Here is a 24023-nt window from a genome sequence, read left to right on the forward strand (position 1 = left end):
CTCTCTCTGTCAAATAAATAAATAATCTTAAAAAAAAAAACTACACTGAGATACCATTTTTCACCTATCAGATTGGCAAAGGTGTAAGTTTTTTAGCACATTGTGTTAGCATGGGTATGGGAAAATAAACACTTTCATATATTGTTGGTAAATGTGTGAATTAGTACAGTTTCCAATTTGAAAATCTCTATCAAAAATAAAAATGTGTAGGAGCGCCTGGGTGGCTCAGTCAGTTAAGCGTCTGCCTTCAGCTCAGGTCATGATCCCAGGGTCCAGGGATCAAGCCCCACGTAGGGCTCCCTGCTCAGCAGGGAGCCTGCTTCTCCCTCTCCTCCCTGCTCATGCTCTCTCTCGCTATCTCTGTCTCTCTCAAATAAATAAATAAAATCTTTTAAAAATAAAATAAAATAAAAATGTGTAGATACTTCATCCAATTATTCCATTTCTAAGAACTGGCGCTCTCTCTCTCTCTCTATATATATATGCATATGCAAACAATGCTCTAAGTTCCAGATGCTGATCAGAAGGAGCTGATCCATAAATGATTTATGGAAGATGCACACAATAAAATACCATGCATTTGAAAAAAAACAAAATATGAGGACTGCTATAGAATGTTGTTAAAGTTTATTGCTAAGTAAAATATGCAAGTGTGTAACAGATGTATATAGTATGCTACCATATGTATAAAAAGCTGGAACTATATGTTTTGCACCTATTACATATAATTTCATATAAGAATACCTATATTCACTTGTATATGCGTAAAATAGTCCTAGAATGATACAAAAGAAATGTGTCATATTAGCTGTCTGTAGGATAGGGAAGTGGATGGCCAGCGGTGGGGACAGAAGGGACACTTTTCATTCTGCACCCTTTAGTATCTTTTTAATTTTTGACATATTTTTTAAATTTTTAATTGCTCTTAAGAACAAGGGTAGGGGCGCCTGGGTGGCTCAGATGGTTAAGCGTCTGCCTTCAGCTCAGGTCATGATCCCAGGGTCCTGGGATCGAGCCCCACATCGGGCTTCTGGCTCAGCGAGGAGCCTGCTTCTCCCTCTGCCTCTGCCTCTCTCCCTGCTCATGCTTTCTCTCTCTCTGTATCTCTGTGTCTCAAATGAATAAATAAAATCTTTAAAAAAAAAAGAACAAGGGTATTTGAAAGTTCACAACCCATGATCCAAAAAAAAACAAAAACAAAAAACACCAGTGCGGTGTAAACAAGCCAGCAGCACCGTAGCATGCTTTCGCTGCAACCAAGCAAAGAGGGCGAGCATGTTAGGTGGCTGCACAGCTCCAGCCCCTCAGGAGAACATCTGAGTGGGCTTCTTCAGTGGCTCACGAGCCCACTGGTTTGACTGCAAGATGTGGAGCACAAAAAAGGGCAAGAACGAAATGTGGAGTGGCGTCATGCTGAAGTACGCCCAGGGCACTTCATGGGGCAAGGTCACAGCTCTCAGATAAGGAGAGAGGGGAAAGATTCCAAAACAAGGAAGGAAAAATGCCTGAGGCTCCACTCAAAGAAAACAAAACAACCACAAAAACAGCCCCCACCCAGGCCAAATGACCATGAAAGAGCCCCCTATGGGCCCGACCTGCCACACAGGCCATTCCTCTGGGCTGAGAACCAGGTAAGAGAAGCAGAGTGGCTCAGACAATACTGAGTAGGCCCCACTTGTTGACCTGCTTCTTTCTTCTCCACACTCAGAACACCAACTTGCTCACGACTCACCTCTAAGCCACCTCATTCAATCCCATCCCCGTCTTCCAGCCACAGCCTCTACTCTCTGCTCTCCTTACCCCACAGCATGCTAGTCCCATCCATCCATAAGATACCTTTCACACCATAAAAAGTTCTCCCAGAGCAGCGACAGCCTTCCAGAAAGTCTAGTTCTTCCTGTTCTCATCAAAACGACTATAGTGAACAACTTACTCACAGTGACTATCCATTCTCTTCTGACTTATGCCAACAGCACTCTGACAGAACCTCAGGGTATTTGTTTCTTTTACCATCCTTTACACACTTCTTTTCTATTTAGAACCATTCCAAAGGGAGGCAAGGAGCAAAGAGAATCTGCTTCTGGCCATAAGTACTTACTATTAAGTCCTGGGTGAGACGGGGGGCATGGTAAAAAATTGAAATTGAGCAAGAATGAAGCGGGGGGAAGGAGACAACTAATTTAAATAAATGTTTTGCAAGTCACAGACTTTTAGATTAATATGGTGGCTGGCTAGCAATGTCTAACAATGTCTGCCTAGTTAGTAAAAAGCTTCCACCACAAATATAGCCAAAAGCCCCAAGTAAAATGGCAGAGTAATGAATTTCTCTAAATTCTGTTTATCAGTTTTTTGTCTTTGAAGTAATAAAGACAAATGAGTATTTAGAATTTATCCCAGAAGGCTGTTAAGTTCACCCCTCCAGAAAGAAAAGACTATATCACAGCATGTATATTTAGGGTACGAAAAGTGAGTATGTTTTGATTTAAAATAAAAGATAATTTTTTTTCTACTGAGATATGCCTGGAAGGATATTTCATTTGCCAAGCCTGTCTCCCTAAAGTCAGATAAAAATATATTGCATATATTTTATATATGTATGTGTATATATATATGTACATATGTACACATATACACAAATATACATATATATGAATACCTATATTTGTTTATATATGTATAATATACTCCTGGAATGGTACAAAACAAACACACCAGTTGCCTCTGGAATGTGAAACCAATAAAGACTGAATGCCATCCTCTAGCTGAGCTTACAGATAAATGAGACAGTAATGAACCATTTTTTTAAGAATGAAAAAATGGAAATTTCACATCTACAAGAAATATTAGAAAATTCTCAAACTTAATGTTATCAATAGAAAAAAAGGATACATGAACTGAGACAAAGGTGAAAACAAGGCAAAAGCCAGGATGGAGAATAAGGTTCCCACACAGAGAACACTGACCATCGGGGAAACAACAGTAGCTCTGTGTGGCCGGAGTATGGAGGGAGAGAAGTGAGCTACTGTGGCTGAAAAAGTATTAAGCAGGGGCAAACACCAGGGCCCTGAGAGCCATGTTCAGGAATGTAGGTGATATGAAGAGAGCAACAGGCAGAGAGTGACAGGTCTCAATCAAGGGAGTAGAGTGATTAGATATGTATTTTTAAGATTTGAAAAGGGCACGAGGGAAAGCAAGGAAAAAGAGTTAGAGGCTGATAGAATAGATTCAGTGACAGAGGAAGATGGTCTGAACCAAAGAAATGCAGAATAACGGACAGGTAAGACAGGCATTTAGAAAGTGAAATGGCCAGCACCTGGTAACTAAGTGGGCAGAAGAGCCAAGAGACAAGCCAAATATAGAGACTAGCATTCTGGCCCGTGCTAATAGATGGACGGAGCCAGGAATGGAAGGGTGAAAGCTGGCTTTGTGGGAAAGACATGTTAGTTTAAACTCACAGTGGGACATGTGAGTGAGGATGTCTGGCAGATGGAGCTATGTGGTCATAAGCTTCCATATAGCTAAAGAGGAACAGAGTGAGAAGCAGACCCAGGCATCACCAACATGTGAGGTGCTAGTGGAAGTAGGAGAATGGAAAAAGAAGATTAGGAAGAAGTAGTCACAAAAGCAGGAAGAAAACCAGGAGAGGATGGCATCATGTACACCAAAAAATGAGAGCATGTCAAGAAGGTGGTCAGTGTCAAAAGTTGCTAAGGGGTCAATGAAACAAGGACTTAACCCAAGGTAGTTTCTGGCAACTGCGGCAAAAGCAGAGGCAGCGGAGTATAGTGGGAGCAAAAGGGACAATTCTAAATCCTACACCAGCCAATTACAAATGTTGATGGTTAAGATAATTTGTGAAAAGTAAACCACAAAATGACCTATAAACACATGATAAACAGATGAATCAGGAAAGAAGACTTAGTATTTCTAATATATATATATATATATATGTGTGTACATATATATATATTTAAAGATTTTATTTGAGAGAGAGAGAACACGAGCAGGAGGAGGTACAGAGGGAGAGGGAGAAGCAGACTCCCCGCTGAGCAAGGAGCCCGACTGGGGCTCGATCCCAGGATCCTGAGATCATGACCTGAGGTGAAGGCAGACACTTAACCGAATGAGCCACCCAGGTGCCCCAAAGACTTAGTATTTCTTTACAAATCACTGTCAACCATTCACTGATCTAGGATATGCTCAGTATCTGAAATTTCAAGGGAAAAAACTTCCAACCCTAAACAAAAAAACCCTGAAATTTCTAAAATATTAGACCAAAAAAAAAATTATTCATGCCAATATCTGGGTGCTGAATTTGGCATAAGCATCTCTAAAATGCCAAGTTCATGAGCTGCAAGAGCACTGGCCCAGGGTCCTGAATAACCTCCCTAAGTACCCAGAGGCCACTCCCCTTCCAATCATAAGAAACAACTTGAATACAAGTCCACAGAGGAAGCTAGAAGAGAGCAAGGTTGCCAACAGCACACTAACGTGGCAATGTGAGGGGAATGAGTTACCCCAGCCTAGCCTACTACCAGCCCCAATCCATATTAATCCCCTACCACCAAAAACCTTCTCTTTAGATCCCCTCATCTACATGACTATTTCAGGTTGGCATTTTCCTTTCTGGGAATTGGAGTTCAGCCAAACCAAGATGACAGGCATAAGAAGGAAACCTAGAAACAAAAGCAAGAAAAACACATCAGCCATGAAAACCACAAACTGCTGTCCCAAGGAAGGCCCCTTGTTCTCATCTTAAACAGAAGGCAATACTCCAATCAGGAGGGAGTAGGGGCGGGGCTTCCACTGATGCCAAACAAACATTAAGGGAGTCAGACTATTGCAGATTATTCCAATGGACTGTTAAATCCATTCCAAGTCATTCATGTTACAGAAAAGAGAAGAAATTTGCCGAAGGTCACACAGTTTGGCCAGACCTGGGTAAGAACCCATCTGTTTTTTTCTGCACCAGACCATAAGTCCTTCTAATGCCCAACAACTGCCAAATACTGATGTCCAGCCCTGGCTCTCCCCAAAGCTCCAGAGCCATATTTCCTACCATCTCTTTGACACCTCCTCTTGGCTATCCCAAAAGCTCAAATCCCAACATCCAACACTGAACTCATGATCTTTCCCTAATACTCTCAATGCCAGTTTTTCATCCAGGGCTTCTTAGCTTACCAGATGATATCACCATCTATCTGGTTCCTGAGCCAGACTAAGAAAACATGTCCTGTGTTTGAACTCCAGCCCTATCACTTCCTAGCTGTGACTCTGGGTAAATTAAATAAGGTCTTTAAACCTCAGGTTTTGTCATCTAATAAATGGGACACCCAGGAGTCCAAGATGGCTTCATCCATACCAGTGAAGCAGAAGCAGCTCATGGCAAACTAGAAGAGCTACCAAAACGGATACTGATGTGGGATTTCACCCCTAAAGGTGCTGCTGGAGCATTTCAAAGAGGTTACTACCAACCAGTATTATAAACAAGTATGTCAATGTGAAGAAAGCGGGGGCATCGCTGGGATTTCTATGGTGCCGGCAGCTTACGTGCTTTTCAACTACTGTCATTGTTACAAGGACCACTGAAGACAGCCCAGTGTGGAGGCACATTCTGCATTCCTGACCATGACCTTTGCCTGGCACCGTTGAATCCTTTCATATCCTAACTGAGAATTAACATCCAATAAAAGATGACTGGTACATGGAAAAAAATGAGATAACAGGAATTACCTCATAACACAGCGGCGAGCACTGAAGAAGATGATGTGTAAAAAATGCTAAGCACTAGAAAACAGACTATTTTCTAGTCCTGTAAGTGCAGTGCCCTCTATCTTCTTGCCTACTTCCCCCATTCCCATCCCTTGACCTGGTTAACACCTATGAATCCTTCTCATTTCAACTCAAATGTGACACCCCACTAAAAGCCTTCCTTGATTGCCCCCTACCAGCTAAGGGTAGGTCATAACTGTGCCCCCACACGTTGTTTTTCATCCTCAAAGCAGTGTAATTTCCATTCACAACACATAATGACATATTTACTGTGCAATGGTTTGATTATTGGCCACTTCCCCCAATTGCGTATAAGCTCAATGAGGGCAGGGACTAGAAGTGTTAAACCTCATTTTTGTATCCTCAACACAGTACATGGCACTTAATAGGTGTTTAGTAAACATCAGTTGAATGAAGTGTCCACGAAGCATGTCTACCAGCAGGAAACATGGACCCAGAGATTTGAAGAGAAGTCATAGGACATGAATCCAAGTACAAACCCAAGGCATCCCATCCAGAGGACTAGGTAGAAAGGGTCTGGTAAGCCCTACCTGACCACTGCAAAGTTCATGATTTACTGCTTGTTTGACCACTATTCTAACAATTCAGGATTAGGTCTCCATGGCACTAAGATATACTCTGTACACACATGCACAGCCACATCCTGGAGAATTTTCTAGATGAATCCCAGTCCCCCCTACACCTTTCTTAACATAACCATCATTCCCACAGTGGGTGTGATTCTTGTGTTTAAAGACACATATTTTTATAACACAGGCCCTCTCACAATGCAGCCAACTACTACATCTGGGGCTCAGCTAAATAAAGAGTTCTTTGTTCCAACTTGGGGGTGAAAGTGAGCTCTACTGGACAGAGGAGAGAATGGCATCTTGGCTCTCCAATATGGTACCAGTAAGGGATCATCAGGAATATTTTTTACTACACCCAAAGTCAGTTTATGTAGCAACTCCAGAATCTAGCCTCCCTATAATATAGAACTCTAATGTATAGTAAAATATTTTAAAGTGCAGATTTTGACACTGGGCAGACCTGGCTTCAAATTCTGGTTCTGCCACTTACTAGTTATGAATAAAACCTTAGACCTCTCTTGGCCACAGTTAACTCATCTACACTAGTAGATAAAACAGTACCTAGATCTTACAGTTGTAGGAAGCATTAAATATAAATACACAGCATATGGCTAAATTATTATCCTTAAGAAAGTTCTTTGTACACAGACTACCACCTTAGAAGATAAAGTTCTGTCCATAACACAGTTCTGGGCCTAACAGACTGCCCCATTCCCAGAGGGTAGTCACTGAACACCATGATCTGTCCTTAGCCTTTGTCTATTCTGTTTGAGACTAGCAGCCCAATTCTTTATAGGAATATCTGACACTACCCTTCTATTCTGAGTAGAACTGCCACTGCATAAGTGATCCTTCTTCCTAAGTTGGATAACCAAAATGTCATACAAACCACTCAACTTCCTCTTGTCTTTAGGGTCAAACAGTACACCCAGTTTTTTCATAATTCCTCTCATGTAGACACACACACACCAGCAAGCACACACCCTTTTTTGAGAATATGACTTCCCCAGCATAGGATTCAGAGACACTACACAAGATAACAGTTGCAGACATGAAAATAATAACAGTTCTTTATCCAAAAGACAACACTGGAGAAAGGGAAGCTGAAATTTTCTAAGCCAGGAGAAATGGAGACATCACTTGTTCGTCTGTCATAATATTCCTTTTATATCTATTACATATAAGAAACAGCAGTTACTGCCACATGTAAAATAACTGTTCTCCAAACAGCAGGGACTAGGCCCTGAGACAGAATGCAGAAGAACTACCTCCGCCTTCCAAAAGCTTGCAATGTGACTGGAGGCACAAAACAAAGTGCAACAGCTAAGTATGCACTGAATGAATAATAATAAAGAATAAGGCAGAAATAAGATAGGCTATTTTGGAAAAAAATAAAGCACGCCTGAAAGAGGTGCCTAATGATGTAGGTGGAAGGGCGTTTTAGACATACAAAAGACCAAGAACCAGCTTGGATTAGTCTAGAGACACTGAGAAAGGGTAGAAACACACATTACAAAAAAGATGTAGGAGAACAGGGGCATCTGGCTGGCTCAGTCAGTAGGTCATGAGACTCTGGATCTTGGGGTCATGAGTTCAACCCCATATTGGGGGTAGAACTTAAAAAAAAAAGATTTATGAAAATATATAAGCAACAGAACAAGAAGTGCAATATTTGCATAAGGGGGCAGTGTTAAATCTCCCTTACAAAAAAAAAAAAAAAAATGAGGGCCCATCAAAAATTCATGTCCCCAAAGTCTCCCACTGGCATAGCCCCACAACATCACTTACCCGAATAAGGGAAGCCTGATGCCGAGGGGGCTTGGCTCCTGGGGCCCCCGACGAGGGTCCTTCAGGCTGGACAAGGGGCTGTCTAGCTTCGTAAGGAGCTGAAAAAGCAGGAGGAAAAGTCAGCACAGTACAAAAAGATTCCACCCAAAAATTATGACTTCACACTCAAACTGAGAGTGTCTGTTCTTCAGAGAAGAATTAGCAAAGGAATTAGAATTTATGTACATAGGGCCACCTTGCACAAACCAACCTTGGGTACAATTTAGGGAAGCAATCTAAAGACATTCAACTGATTCATGAAAAGACAGGAAAATATTTACATCAAGTTGAGATTAGGAATAAATTAGAAGGGCGGAATTGTTAAGAATCTAAACTGCAATTGAAAGCAATAATAAGAGTCAGAAAAGTGCCATGTTATAAATGCTCAAATTCTAAATATCAGGTAAATTCTATATATACCCGCTGGTTTAAAAGTCTTGCATTCATCATCCATCTTCCAAAGCAGCAAGAAAATAAATATGCATTTTGAACACTAAGAATCAACATTATCATTCATTTTTCAAAAATAAATGGTACAGTCTTCTTTTCCTTATTGGAAAGAATGTAAAACCAAGGAGAGAAAAGTACAAAAAGGAATAAATGTATTTTATATTTATTATTTTATCTTTCAATAACCAAACAAAAAATAATTTTGCTGACTTTGAGAAAAGTTCTTATGCCACAAAAACAAATGTATTTTTTTATTTCTTTTATTTCCAGAACACTTCATAATGATCTTGTCAATATGATAGGAAAACAGATAAACATAACCAGGTAGTATTCAGGGCTAACAGAAAGGAGAAATTATCACCCATGATGAAACCATTTTTGATTAACATTTCTGGTTAACAATTCAAGTTTTTGGAAGTATATCAAGAAGAAAAATGCTGGAGCCCCTGGGTGGCTCAGTCAGTTAAGCATCTGACTTCTGCTCAGGTCATGATCTCAGGATCCTGGGATCGAGCTCCGCATTAGGTTCCCTGCTCAGCGGGGAGTCTGCTTGTCCCTTTCCCCCTCTCTACCCCTCCCCCCCGATTCGTGCTCTCGCTCTCTCTCAAATAATTAAATAAAATCTTTAAAAAAAGAAGTAAAATGCTTTCTTTCTACAGCTTCCTTATAAATAAAATTAGGTAGAGAGAGCAGGGCAGCCTGTTATGGCAGCGCCCTTAGCATACTTTGATCATTTGAAAAGAAAGGAGGTGTAAGAACAGCAAACCACTCTTGGGCTCACATCTGCTTTTTATATTTCCTCCAAGGGACTGGAACACAACATTATAACACATTTAAAATACATTAGAACATCAAAAATCATTACCTAGCAAAGCATTAAGTAGATTTTCAGACCCTGCTAAGAATAAATAAAAATATATAAACTGCAAAAGACACAAACCGGAGAACACATAATCCAAATCTTAGAAGATAAGTCTCAGGGGCGCTTGGGTGGCTCAGTCATTAAGCGTCTGCCTTCAGCTCAGGTCATGATCCCAGGGTCCTGGGCTCGAGCCCCGCATCGGGCTCCCTGCTCCACGGGAAGCCTGCTTCTCCCTCTCCCACTCCCCCTGCTTGTGTTCCCTCTCTCGCTATGTCTCTGTCTGTCAAATAAATAAATAAAATCTTTTTAAAAAAAAAAAAAGAAGAGGGGCACCTGGGTGGCTCAGTTGGCTAAGCGACTGCATTCGGCTCAGGTCATGATCCTGGAGTCCCGGGATCAAGTCCCGCATCGGGCTCCCTGCTCAGCAGGGAGTCTGCTTCTCCCTCTGACCCTCCCCCCTCTCATGCTCTCTCTATCTCATTCTCTCTCTCAAATAAATAAATAAAATCTTTAAAAAAAAAAAAACCTTCACAAAAAAAAAGAGATAAGTCTCAGCTGGTAGACAGGTGTCCTTCAAAGAAGGATTTTTTTTTTTTAGGATTTTTAAAATTAATTTATTTTTATTTTTTATTTAAATTCAATTAATTAACATATAGTATATTATTAGTTTCAGAGGCAGAGTTCAGTCAAAGATGGATTTTTAAGATCATTCCATTTTGATGGAATACCCAATGCCAGAATTAAACTCTCAATGCCAGAAGTTTTGAACCATAGTAAACTATACCATGGTTGGGAGACTAGTGGTCATGAGCTTTCCCTGGGTAGCTGATCCCCCATGCTTCAGGTTTCCCTCAGAGGGAGGGAGCTTCTACTGCAAAGGAGGACACATATGCAAGGAAGCCATATGGCCCATGGCTCCAGTCCCTTACCTACAAGGGTCTTCCCTCAGAAGAAATAGACATATCTCATCAGTAAGGCTTGAACAAAGACTCAGCTGCATGAGGGATCATTTTTGGAAAGGCCTGGCCTCAACGGCAGATTTTCTCTTCCTACTCCTGTGGGAAGCCTGGGTTGGCCACACCAGCCGGTGACTGGAAAGGTGAGTGTATGAAGCCCATCTGGTTACAAATCTAAAACACGTGCTCCGATCAGCTCTGTCAGTACCAGAGCTGATAATCAGACCATCATCAGTCTGACTCCTGTCTCAATCCTCAGTTGGATCTCAACTCAGAAGGTAAAAAGGCACTACTTATTGCCTCTACTCTCCTTCCTCCCAAATAAAACCTGGAACGTTCAATTCAACAAAAAGGAAATAATTCTTAGATACCCTTATGAGAGGTTTAATAAGGAACTAGAAGTATCATCTTTCTCCAAAGGGAGGAGTATAAAATGAACCCTAAAGATTTCATCACTCTGAGATTCAGTGTCAAACTAGAACAGGGACCACTAGTAACTGCACAATAAAGACTCTACATCTGCAGTCAACCTAATGAATTATATCCAGGAGGTGACTTTCAAGAATACTTAAGAGCTTCAGAAATAAAACAGGTAGCAGATTCTAAAAACACAAAAGAAAATACTAGGCAACATTGGAGCACCTACAATGTGCCAGGAACTGTGCTAGGCACAGAGTTTTATATAACAGTCCTTATTTGATCCACAGAGCAAACCTCTGAAACAGATGTTATTCCACTTTACAGATAAGAGAAACTGAAGCTCAGAAAAGTGACATATCCATAGTCACACAGGCCAGAAACACAGGCTCACCAAGTCTACCTTTAGACCCAGGAGACTGACATCATAGCCCATACTCTTAAGAGAGTACATTCCTAGAATTGATACGTCAGAATAAGATGTGTAAGAAAAAACAGAACAGGTACCTTGATATGGAGATAAGACCTTAGGTATCAGAAGAAACAGATAAGATTTGAAAGTAGTTGCCTCTGAAGATCAGAAATAGGTTGAGTGGGAAGGAGAACAGTTGTTTTCACTACAGGTATTTAAATATTACTTAACTATATGGATGTTATAACCGTGATTTAACCGTTTTTTAAATATGGGTAGCAGGATCTGCCTCTGAAGGTTGTGCTAAGAAGCAAATAATGCACATGAAGATCTCTGCACGATGCCTGGCACACAAGTCTTAGCCACTGAATGTTAACTATAGGTACATCCAGCAAGTCAGACTAGCAGGAGCCAGGAGAGAAGTCGAAGAGGGACTCTGAATCAGACTGGTCTGGAGACACTCAGTCTGATTTAAAACATACTGACATATATTCCCCACTAGCCAGGAATCATAGCAGAATCTTGGACAGGGAAATGACCCCAGAAAAATGTATTCCTAGAAAAATATTCCAGCAGTGAGACTCCTTTCTGAAAAGGCATAAATTAAGAATAACTCTAGGGATGCCTGGGTGGCTCAGTTGGTTAAGCGACTGCCTTTGGCTCAGGTCATGATCCCAGGGTCCTGGGATTGAGCCCCGCATGGGGCTCCCTGCTCAGCGGGGAATCTGCCCCTTCCCCACGCTCATGCACTCACTCCCACGCACTCTCTCTCTCTGCCTCAAATTTAAAAAAAAAAAAAGAATAACTCTAACAATGCTTACTACCAGAGTCACTAAGATTTAACAGACTTTAGATATGCTACTGTTTAGATCAAAGGGAAGATGGAGTACAGAAACAGGAAAGAGAATCCTGGGTTTGTCAGATGGGTTGATGGCATGGTGAAGGCAACAGAGTTAAGAAACTGATGGAAAAGAGCATGGAAGCCTTAAGAAAAACTGAGTTCTGGGGCGCCTGGGTGGCTCAGTTGGTTAAGCGGACTGCCTTTGGCTCAGGTCATGATCCTGGAGTCCCGGGATCGAGTCCCACATCAGGCTCCCTGCTCGGTGGGGAGTCTGCTTCTCCCTCTGACCCTCCTCCCTCTCATGCTCTCTGTCTCTCATTCTCTCTCTCGCAAATAAATAAAAATCTTAAAAAAAAAAAAAAAGAAAAACTGAGTTCTGAAAATGTGGGGAGAGAGAGAATGAAGACATGTGGGATTCTCTTACTTCTTGACCTAAGGATATATGAAAGAAAAGGAAGAAGACAGGCCAAGAAAAGCCTCTGGGGGAGAATCTACAGACATTACAAAAATAGGAGTGAACAAGCTTTGAGGTGAATATTATCAATTAGAAGCAAAAATCACAAGACTGAACCAAGTCACAGCTAGAAAAACTCTCCCTTCCTTTGACTTAGAGAAATCTACATGGCAGCACCTGTAAACATTTTATTTCTGAATGACCTTGTTTCCAGTTAAAGGACCCTAATCAATGGCTAGACCCAAAAAACTCAAACTCTTTGAGAAACAGGCAACTAAGAGTTCACTCACACTCCTCTCTATGGGTATGCTGTGCAAAGAAGAACCCTCTGGAACAGTAGCTCATCAAGTTTAAGGTTCATGATATCAGGGAAAAAAAAAACAGGAAGGGGTAACTTAGAAAAATACATTCCAAGAATAAAAAGTGACAACAAGGAAATGTCTTCACATCTAATAGAATGACTACAATTAAAAGCACTGAAGAAAAGGAAACCAATGAGAGAACCAAATGCTGGCAAGGAAGACAGAACTCTCATACATCGCCAGTGGGAGTATACAAGCACTTGGTAAAACTCTTTGGCAGTTTCTTATACACCTTCCCTAAGGTACAAGCAATTCTACTCCTAGGTGCCAGGGAAATGACAATATATGTCACAAAAAGACTCACAAACAAACGTTCATTGTATCCTTACTCATAACAGCCAAACACTGGAAACAACCCAAATGTCCATCAACAGGAAAATGGATCATCAAATTGTGCTGCATTCACACGAAACACTACTGAGTAATAAAGAGAAACAAACTACTGAGACCCAGAACAACATGGATGAATCTCAAGCACTGCGCTGAGGGAAAGACGGCAGACACATAAGAGTATAACCATTCAAGAGGACTCCATTTATATCCAAGTTCTAAAAGAGACAAAACTCATCTAAGGTGATAAAAGTCAGAACAGTCCTCACAATGGGGGCCAAGGAGTGACTGGAAAGGGTGACATAAATGTTCTGTTCTTGATCGAAGCGGTGGCTACATGGATGTTAAAACTCAAACTGGAGATTTTTAAATGTGTCCATTTTATCATTTAGAAAACAATAAAACAGAACGAAGGCATGGTCAGCCGTGACATAGGCCTCTAAGAGTCAAGAAAGATGGAGAGAAGCGGGTTGTCTCCCTGCCAATGGTGGAATGGAAGCCCAATGTGAATGGAATGAGGAAAGATGGGGGCAAGGAGTAGACAGAGCAAATGCAGACAAGTTGTTAAACGAATAACAAAAAAAGATAGGGTCGAACTTGGTAATAGGCTGACTCAGTAGAACAAAAAATGACTCACCTGTGAATTAAAAGCCAAAAAACAGGCACCACGCTGGGCATAAAACTCCAGTGTCCAAGCCCAAATAACATTAGGAATCAAAAAAAAAAACTCCATTTCTAAAACTAGGGAAGCAGGCAGGAGAGACTATAAGAGGAAAATGAAGAATTCTCATTTCGTTTCAGACTCTAATGGGTCATCCAAGTTTCAGGAGAGTCATTTTTTGTTACTAACCCTTAATAACATCATCTTGCATTTGCATAGGACTGAATTTCCCATCAGACTTTATACTTGTGTTCTCACTAATCCTCACAAAACCCCTATAGAATACTGTTACCCCATTTTAAAAGAGGAGAGGAAATCACAGTTCAGAGCAGTTCAATGGCTTGCCCAAGATCACATAGCTAGTCACCTTAAACCCAAGCCTTCTGATTCCAATCAAAAGATTTTTCCATTATGCCACACCTGCTCCTCTCTACAAGATTACAACCTCTCTTTAGCCTAGCACACATTTTTATCTGTGTCCCTCTAGAACTCACCACTATTTTCAATGCAGCAAAAACCTGCAGAAACTGGGTCATTTTCAAACACAGTCCACAAAGTACAAAAGGAAGGTTACGGATAACCAATTCTAGAATACCTTTAATTGGTCCTATCTTAAACTACGAGCCTGAGCCCCAGGAGGACAAGATGCTGCAGTGAATTTATGGAGCTTTAGGCACCGCAGGCGAGGTGGCCAACTCTGCAAGTCATCCTCGGAACCAACTAATGTATTTTACCACGAACATGGCCAGCACAGATTAAATGTGAGCAACCAGGCAACCCCACAACTAGGCACTATACACATTTCTCAGCAAATGCTTCCCCTACCATTTATGTCCCTTATTCTTATTCCCAAACACAAGAGCTAAATATTTTCATTATGTGATTGGTCTTTAAAGGTTGAATCAACTCTTTTGCTTTTGCAGAGTTATATTTTTAAGTAGTTTCATAAAAGCAGTTGTTATATAAATATGTTTGGAATGTTTGCTGAAAGGAACAACAATTCCGGGGCGCCTGGGTGGCTCAGTCGTTAAGCGTCTGCCTTCGGCTCAGGTTATGATCCCAGGGTCCTGGGATTGAGCCCCACATCAGGCTCCCCGCTCTGCGGGAAGCCTGCTTCTCCCACTCCCCCTGCTTGTGTCCCCTCTCTCGCTGTGCCTCTCTCTGTCAAATAAATAAATAAAATCTTTAAAAAAAAAAAAAGGAACAACAATTCCAAAACAATACCCATCTTTCACATGCTATGTTCCTGTGTAATGAAATCTGTATACAAAGGATTAAATCATCTAAATCATTTACAAGTCTAAAGATAAACTAGTTTGTAGGATAGGAGACAAGGCATTACTAAGATATATTTCATTTTATTTTTTTAAAAAAAAAACCTTGAGAGTATAAAATTAAATTGAGCCATGTTTTCAAGGACAGAGGTAATTAAGTCCAGAGATTCAGCAGCTGGTGGCATTGCTGGCTGATAGACTAAGGAGTCTCTAAGACACTGCCTGGGACAGTTGAACAAGATCGCCTCTTACCTGGATGCATCTGCTCTGTGCTGCTCCGCAGTTTGCTGTAGCCATGGCTCAAGGGCACCCTCTGGTAATGAGGCGGGGAAGAAGGAGGGGAGGCGAGGGGTGACATCGTGGGAGACTGTGTTTCCTGCTTCAAAAGAACCAGAGCAGAGTTCAGAGCCAATCACTCGAGAAGCCTGGCACTCTGAGCTGCAGTTATGAAGTATAATGCAACTCTATTGCCGGCGAGATGCCTGATTTAACAAATGGAAGGAATGTTTTCTCAAAAACACAGTTTGGTTAAAATGCCGTGTCTGAGGATTCACATCTCCCAGAGAACAAAGTCTCACCAGTGCTTAGTTGCCTAAATTACTAAAACAAGCCTGAAATGCTTTCAGTTATTCCGCTAAAATTTTCCTTTGGAAAATGGAAGACAATGATCACATGAAAAGGCATTCATACGTCCCAAATCTGATCTCTTTGTGGATAAATTCAAATTTCATTCATTAATAAAGGCTCCTATTTCCTGGATTTACACTTATCAAGTCTTCTAGCAAAGAAAAGAATATTTGTATGGCAAATTTCTTTGTCTTACAGAAGATATTATATTGAATATAATTTGACTTTTCTGCATGATTCAGTACCTTTATTAGAAGCATGAGCTGTACCTTGATGCCCTCAGGGTTTACTAATGTGTAAGACTATTTACCTCTTTCTTGATAGGCTCACTCTTCTGAGATATTATACTTCTGTCTCTATCAATCACCACCTGACTATAGCAATTAGTGCTCTAATTTTAAAAGCCCATCCTCCCTATCCTTGTCCCTAACCTGCTAAATGTGTAATGGCAGCATTTCCCAAGATGGAATTCCAAACATGCTCTGCAAGAAAAGATTCCCTGGTCAAAGAAGTTTAGTAAACACAAATCTCCAGGTCTCTTTACAGCAGGACTTCTCAGGGCCTTGAATGTGCTAATGTGCACTATAACTCTCCAAGCCTGAAGATGTAGTCTTTCCCCCAAGAAAAGAATATGAAGCAGCATTCTCCAAACATATTTAACCACTGAAACCTTTTCTCCAAACTTTTTGTGAGGAGAGGGTCTATTAAAAACTCCTAGCGATGCCTGGCTGGCTCAATCAGTAGAGCGTGTGACTCTTGATCATGGAGTCCTGAGCTAAAGCCCCACGCTGGGTGTAGGGTTTACTTAAAAAAATAAAAAATAAAAAAACTCCTATAAGTTACATTTCAAAGAACCCATTTGGAAGTGCTGATTAGAGAAATCAAGTAAGTGTGTTAAATCAGTAGTTTTACTTTGGACACAGTTCTACATTCAAGTAGGCTCTAAAGGGCCCAGGGGTGGCTATATGTCAGCTGCTTTTTCTTGCTACAAGGAAACTTTACTGGCTGACTTCCAAGTCTATAATTGAATCCCAGATGGTGAGGTTTGCTAGAAGCTTGACAGCAGATATGAGGCACTGCTATGTGAGGTTTCATGGTCAGAATCAAAAGGACATGCCTTATCAGACTGTTTACCTGTTTATCCTCATCGTCCATTCTTTTGAAGGTATTTTTTTCTGTGATTAAATATGGAATCTGAACCTTAGCGCCATGCAGTTCCGCCGGGTTCCCGAATCGTATGTCAGCATCAGTCTTTGACATCATAAAGCGAGGCAGTGGCAGTTCTTTAGGACCAGAATCAGAGAAGCTCAAGTAAGGCTTCATTTTAAAACTGTGAAAAGCGGGACTCAATGGCCAAAAGATGAATCACTTTTGAGGAAAAATTCCAGAGCACTAAATATAGATTAAATTTTTATTTTGACATAATGAAGACTCCTATAATAATGCCGTGAGAGAAAAATGCTTCTGCTTTACACCAAGGCGTTCTGGCTTCACATTTTTAAATGCTGTCAAATCATTGCAGAGGATATTCAGGTTGTGGACTGCTCTCCCACCTCAGCCTTTAGTCCAGCACCAGCAAGAAGGATGTGATATTGTATAAACACAGTAAGTGGCAAATGAAGCAGGCAAAACCTATACAACACATATTAATATGCCAGACACTACTGTAAGATCTGCAAATGTTAAGTCATTTAATCCTCACAACAATTCAATAAGGTAAGAGTATCATTAGCCTTCTTTTACAGATGTGGAAACAAACACAAAGGAGCTAAGTAACACCCCCAAGATCGCACAGCTCATCATCTCTGGCAGAGCTGTCAGTGCCTAGAGCTGCTGCCCTACAGACAGGCCCCTCATTCCTAGGGCAAACTTACTGGGTAAAACAGGTTTTCACCCTATGTCATTCCTTAAGGAATTTTCACACTCGATCTCCAATTGTCTTTTCATAATAGAATAAGGAAAATGGTATCAAGTTAGAGCCATCAGTCCAACGTTCAGCCAGATTCTACTGTCAAAACCAATAGCCACACTCACAATGCTACAAAGAGCTGAAACGCAACAGTCTGGAATATTTACTTATCTCTCAAATATCTGATAAAACTATTCTGAAACAAATGATGCTTTGGCACACTTTTAGTTCTCAGCACAGCAAATCACACACAATCACACAACACAAAGAACTCCAAAAATGCGGATAATATTATGGATTATGCATAATGATTTGCATCTGTATCCATTGTTCAGGATAATACTCATCACCGTGCCTCTGCACTTCCATCAGCGCTCTATTCCAAACACAGCTGCATTTCCACTGATTGATGCTGTGCTAAAGCCAGAAAACATCTTAGCAACAACAACCAAGTATCCTAGCTCCCCAGGCAAAGAAGGCCCCTGGTTCTCTAATATCCACATCATGTTTATTTTTAGTTGCTATGTCCACATTTGATTCAAAGAAGTAGGCAATATGATGACTCCCTGCATGATCAATCAGCCAAAGGCCCAAGAGACATAAATAGAATAAGCAACCTGGAAAATTAAACCAGGACTCTCCTCTAAAGAGAGGATGGCGGGGCGCCTGGGTGGCTCGGTCTGTTGGGCGGCTGCTTTCGGCTCGGGTCATGATCCTGGAGTCCCGGGATCGAGTCCCACATCGGGCTCCCTGCTCGGCGGAGAGCCTGTTTCTCCCTCTCCATCTGCCTGTCATTCTGCCTACTTGTGCTCTCTCTCTGTCTCTCTCTCTGTGTCAAATAAATAAATAAAATCTTTTAAAAATAAATAAATAAATAAATAAAGAGAGGATGGCCACCATTTTGATCATGGTAATGTTTCCCAACCTCAGCAGCTCTCCAGTACTCAAGGCAGGAAGGGACTTCAAAAGAAAAAAAGGCAGAAGAAAAGAAAACCTAGATTCTTCATAAATCAAATATAAGCTCATCCTACGGTTATCTTCTCAGAAAGGTATTTGTTTCAGTTCAGTCTGCAAAAGGTATCTAAAAAGATGGAACAAAATCACATAAAATAATTTGCACCCTGATTGCCCATAAGAGGATGATGACTCTACTTCCAAACACTACTTGAGGAAGAAGAGAAGTAAATGTTCACATTTGTAAACTCCCTGACCAGTGTTTTACTGGGTGTTCAACACATAATTCTGGGAACAATAGAATACAAACACAAGAAGATGAATATCAACTATTATTATACTAGGACTCCCAGATATCCTTTAGGACACTGTCACATCACACTGTCTCCTCCTTCCCTGGCGATGGCATTTCTCCAGAACTATTCACCTGGCAAAGAACCTCTCTCCTGCAGATGGCCACCAAACAGTAAAACACAAAATACAGCTGAATTTCTCTTGTACTTTCTTTGCTTAATGTGGTTTTAAACAACTCTCACTTAACAGAATTGTAACCATACATAGTAATAATCCTATCACTGAAAACTTTCATGAAGTTGCTATCTCCCTTAACTGCTCCAAGCTTTCTAAAAGTCAAAAGTACAACTCTAGTTTGTAAATATTCAGTCTCAATGTTTTTTTGTAGTCATATGGACAACATATTTAATAGTGAAACTTCAGTCAAAAATTAATCAATAGGGGCGCCTGGGTGGCTCAGTTGGTTAGGCGACTGCCTTCGGCTCAGGTCATGATCCTGGAATCCCAGGATCGAGTCCCGAATCGGGCTCCTTGCTCAGCGAGGAGTCTGCTTCTCCCTCTGACCCTCCCCCTCTCATGCTCTCTCTCTCTCATTCTCTCTCTCAAATAAATAATTTAAAAAAAAAATTTAAAAAAAAATTAATCAATAAAGTATCTGCTATCTGTGTCAAGTAATCACAAGACAAGAGCCATTTGTAGTAGTTGGTTAGAATCTTTTCTCCTAAACTGAATTAAGTTAACACAAGGAAATAGAGTTCAAATTAAAGGTTTATGGGGGCCACGGAGACAATGACTACAGCCATCCAAGGCAGTAATTTGTTTCATGTTATCTTAGGTTGTAGTCTTTGAACACAGAAACACTTTGTATATTAAATATAAATGACTATTTTTCCCTTCCACAAAGAAAACTATGCTTCTAAACATCTGACCCTCTAAAAAGTAAGGGAAAAATCCTTTCATTTTCCATATGTGATGGAGACATGAATATAAGAAATACTTCCATTTCCTCAATTAGAAAAAATGTAAACATAAAACAGAAATGGAATAACAAATGGTAAATGACAATGGGGAGAGGTGGGGCTGAGCAGAGAGTCCATGTTCCATCTAAAATGGCAGCTGCTGTTCACTGTCCTTCAATACTGTCCACCAGAAATTGAAGGCGAGCCACATACATAATTGTAAATTGTGTAGTAACTACAATATTTTTTAAGTGAAGAAGCAAGTCACAAAAAGACAAACACTGTATGACTGACTTATATGAAGGATCAATAGTCAAATGTATAGGGACAGAAAGCAGAATGGCGATTGCCTGTGACTAGGGCAAGGGGAAATGCAGAGCTGTTTAATGGCTATAGAGTTTCATGTATCTAAGATGAAAAGAGTTCTGGAGATGCATGGTGGACATGGTTGCACAATATGAATGTACTAAATGGTACAATTAAAAAATGGCTGGCTGGCACCTGGCTGGCTCAGTAGGTAGAACATGCAATTCTTGATCTCAAGGTCATGAGTTCGAGCCCCACACTGGGTGTGGAGATTACTTTAAAAAAAACAGTTAAGATAAATTTTATGGTAAATTTTATGTTATGTATATTTTATCACAATTTTTCAAAACTTTTCCAAATAAAAAGGAAACAGGTGAAATTAATTTTAATAATGATTTCAACCCAATATTATTATAAGATATAATCGAGATAAAAATTATTAATGAAGTAGTTTACATTCTTTTTTTCAGACCTTTCAAAGTCCCAGGTGTTTTTACATGCACTGCACACCTTGATTCAGACGTACCGCATTTCAAGTGCTCAGTAGCCACACTAGTATGGCTACTGGCTACCCTACTAGAACAGCACAATTCCAGTTGATGGTTGACACGAGGGAATGTGGACCACTGTGGCCAGAAATCTGGATTTTACTAAGAGATATTATAATGTTAAATGTTAACAACTAATTGATTTCTTTTAAAATTATGTAAGGAGTATTTTGTATGGAGGGATAATTTACATAAATCTTAAGTGTACCATCTGAAGAATTTGACAAATGTATATATAAGAACATACACCCAAACTAAGATAGGACATTTCCATCCTATAGAATTTTCCTTCACATCCATTTCTAGTTAATCCCCTCTCCTTGTCCCACTCGGCAACCCCTGTTCTAATACCTAAATCCAAACTACCTTTGCCATTATAGAACTTCACATAATGGAATCACTCAGTATTTATCCTTGAAACTAGCTTCCCTTACATTTTGTCTGTGAGAATCATCCAGTGTACTGTATGTAGACATAGTTTATTCTTTTTCATTGCTATGGAATAATCCATTTTTATGAATATATTGAGATTTTTTTTTAAATCCATTCTCCTATGATAAACATCTGGGCTGTTTCCAGTTTGGGGCCATTATGAATATAGCTATTACAAACATTCTAATAAATGGTTTTTGATGGACATGAATTAATTTATTTTGGGCATAAACCTATGAACTAAGTCCAACCCACTGCCTATTTCTGTATACCCTGTGAGTTAAGAATGGGTATTATATTTTTGAATGTCTGAAAAACATCAAAAGAAAAATAGTTGTGATGTGAAAACTGTATGACAGTCAAATTTCAGTGTCCATAAATAAAGATTTTTTGGAACAACGCCACTCTCCTTTGTTTACATATCGTCCATATCCGCTTTCATAGTTCAAGGGCAGAGTCAGGTAGTTGCAGCAAAGGCCATATGGTTCACAAAGCCTAAAATATCCACCACCTAGCCCTTTACAGGAATAGTTTGCTGATCCCAGTCGTACACAATGCAATGGTTCAAGTAAAACACAGCCTTACTAAAACAATAAAGGTGCATTTAATGGAAAAATATTTTACACGGCTTGAGTATTTTTAAATTTTAAATAATTTACATTAAATTAAAAATTCAATTCCTCAATCAACACTAACCATATGTGGCTAGTAAGTACTCTATTAAATGGCACAGTTTAGATGCTTTTCCAAATTTTTGACATTACCTGATTTTATGCTCACAACAACCCTGTAGGACAGGTACTATTGGTATACCCCTTCTCCAGGTGAGCCATTTAAAGCTCAAAAAGGTTAGGAAACTTGTCTGAGGGCACACAAATAAAAAGAGATGGTGCAAACAATTCAAAATCAGGTAACCTATTGCTGGGGGCCTGCACTCAGCCACTAGGCTATACTGTCATCCTGAAAATTAAAATATTCTTTCTATTGCAGGTCTGAACACTCAGCATGAAACTGTGGCATTTCAGAGCTGGAAAATAGCCTAGAGAAAACCTGCTTGGAATATCCACATCTTACAGGTGAAGAACTAAGTCCAGGAAGGGGAGGGTGGGCCTTGTCTTAGTCATGCAGCAATTTGGTGACAGAAGCATGACCACAACACTCCTGCCTGCGGGGACTCTCTCTTGTAATTTTTCGAGGGGTAATGGCAAATAAATTACATTTACTCAGCAATTTCATAAAAGGGCATTTAATAAAAAAAAAAAAACCTTAGAATTGAATGCATTTCATTTTATAAATAACTCCTTCTTTTGTCCTAATTCTTTCTCCTTTTCACTACAGACTGTGTCAGACTGCCACTAGATCAATAACCAGTTTGGGGAACACAGCCCCAGAGGCTATGTGAACCACGTTATTGTACTATTAGCATTCAGAGACTCCCAGAGGGGCTGTGGAAAGAAATCATGGGGTCAGTCATCTTGGATAAGAAAAAAAATTACATCTTTCTTCTCCCTACCCTAACTGCAAGTTAGCATTTCCTTCAATTATGAATGCAGGCAACAAAGCGCTGTAGTATCATTAGCAGCAACTGTAACTTTGTCACCCACCGAAATCAGATATTTATATATCACATTACACTTGTTGTAGACATCTTGAAGTACTGTTTATGCTCATCACTACTTTGAAAGTATGGTAGTTATTTAGGTCACTGTTAGGTCTCTTATTTCAATGCACTAATGAAGAAGTATGTATATTGCCATATAACACTTTTTAAAAATATCTTAGCTTTAATTTCAATATAATTGGTTTCCTTTAGACTCCTATGTTTTTGTATACATTTAAAACATTATTCCCGGGGGCGCCTGGGTGGCTCAGTCGTTAAGTGTCTGCCTTCGGCTCAGGTCATGGTCCCAGGGTCCTGGGATCGAGCCCCGCATCAGGCTCCCTGCTCAGCCAGGAGCCTGCTTCTCCCTCTCCCAGTCCCCCTGCTTGTGTTCCCTCTCTCACTTTGTCTCTCTCTGTCAAATAAATAAATACAATCTTTAAAAAATAAATAAAATAAAATAAAACATTATTCCAAGAAGGAGTATCAGACTGCCAAAGGAGCCCATGACACAAGAGGATACAAAACCTACTCTATACCCTACCTATCCCTTCCCTCAGTCCTCACACCCTGTTATGACCAGTCCTCAGAAAGGAAGGGACAACAGCTCCCAGGGAAAATGTCCACCATGCACTTTCCTCATCAGGAATTCTTCATTGGTCCTCAATTTCACCCCTTCCTTCTGTTCTCTTAAATCATCATAAGGTTTCACCATCTCTGTAACTGGCCAAATAAGGTGAAGCTAGAGAGAGATCTAGCGCCAACATTTAAGGAGGTGGTTACTCTCAGGCCCTGATTCTTTAAACGCAGAATCAGCACCTGTACAGCCCTGAGAATGAGTTCCCCCTTAAAGTTACGTATGCTGGGTGCCTCTGGCCTCACCCCAGTTCAGGCCCTGCTATAACCAAATATATACTCATGGTTAAGCAAAGCTCTCGAAAATGCTCCACTCAACTTTCATTAGAACTCAGTCTCAACCCTGGCTCCACATAACAATCACCTGGGGAGCTATTAAAAATCCCCATGTTCATAAAGAAGATGTGGTATATATATACAATGGAATATTATGCAGCCATCAAAAGGAATGAGATCTTGCCATTTGCAATGACGTGGATGGAACTGGAGGGTATTATGCTGAGCGAAATAAGTCAAACAGAGAAAGACATGTATCATATGACCTCACTGA

The 24023-nt window shown here is 40.4% G+C and overlaps 1 protein-coding gene across 3 annotated transcripts in view; it reads right to left on the reverse strand.

The window, feature by feature from the left end:
• Positions 1 to 24023, reverse strand: part of REPS2 (RALBP1 associated Eps domain containing 2) — a 222569-nt gene that overhangs the window by 136341 nt on the left and 62205 nt on the right. For 2 of the 3 annotated variants that reach the window (XM_081809113.1, XM_081809112.1), the window contains exons 3-5: positions 16970 to 17118; positions 15461 to 15587; positions 8151 to 8248 (exon numbers count right to left, since the gene is read on the reverse strand). In XM_081809113.1, coding sequence (XP_081665239.1) covers positions 8151 to 8248; positions 15461 to 15587; positions 16970 to 17118 — 374 coding nt within the window. The remainder of the gene's footprint in view (positions 1 to 8150; positions 8249 to 15460; positions 15588 to 16969; positions 17119 to 24023) is intronic. The other variant, XM_081809115.1, reaches the window with a different exon arrangement.

Source organism: Leptonychotes weddellii, chromosome X (assembly GCF_054177405.1).
Source record: "Leptonychotes weddellii isolate Sample4059 chromosome X, ASM5417740v2, whole genome shotgun sequence".
NCBI lineage: Eukaryota > Metazoa > Chordata > Mammalia > Carnivora > Phocidae > Leptonychotes > Leptonychotes weddellii.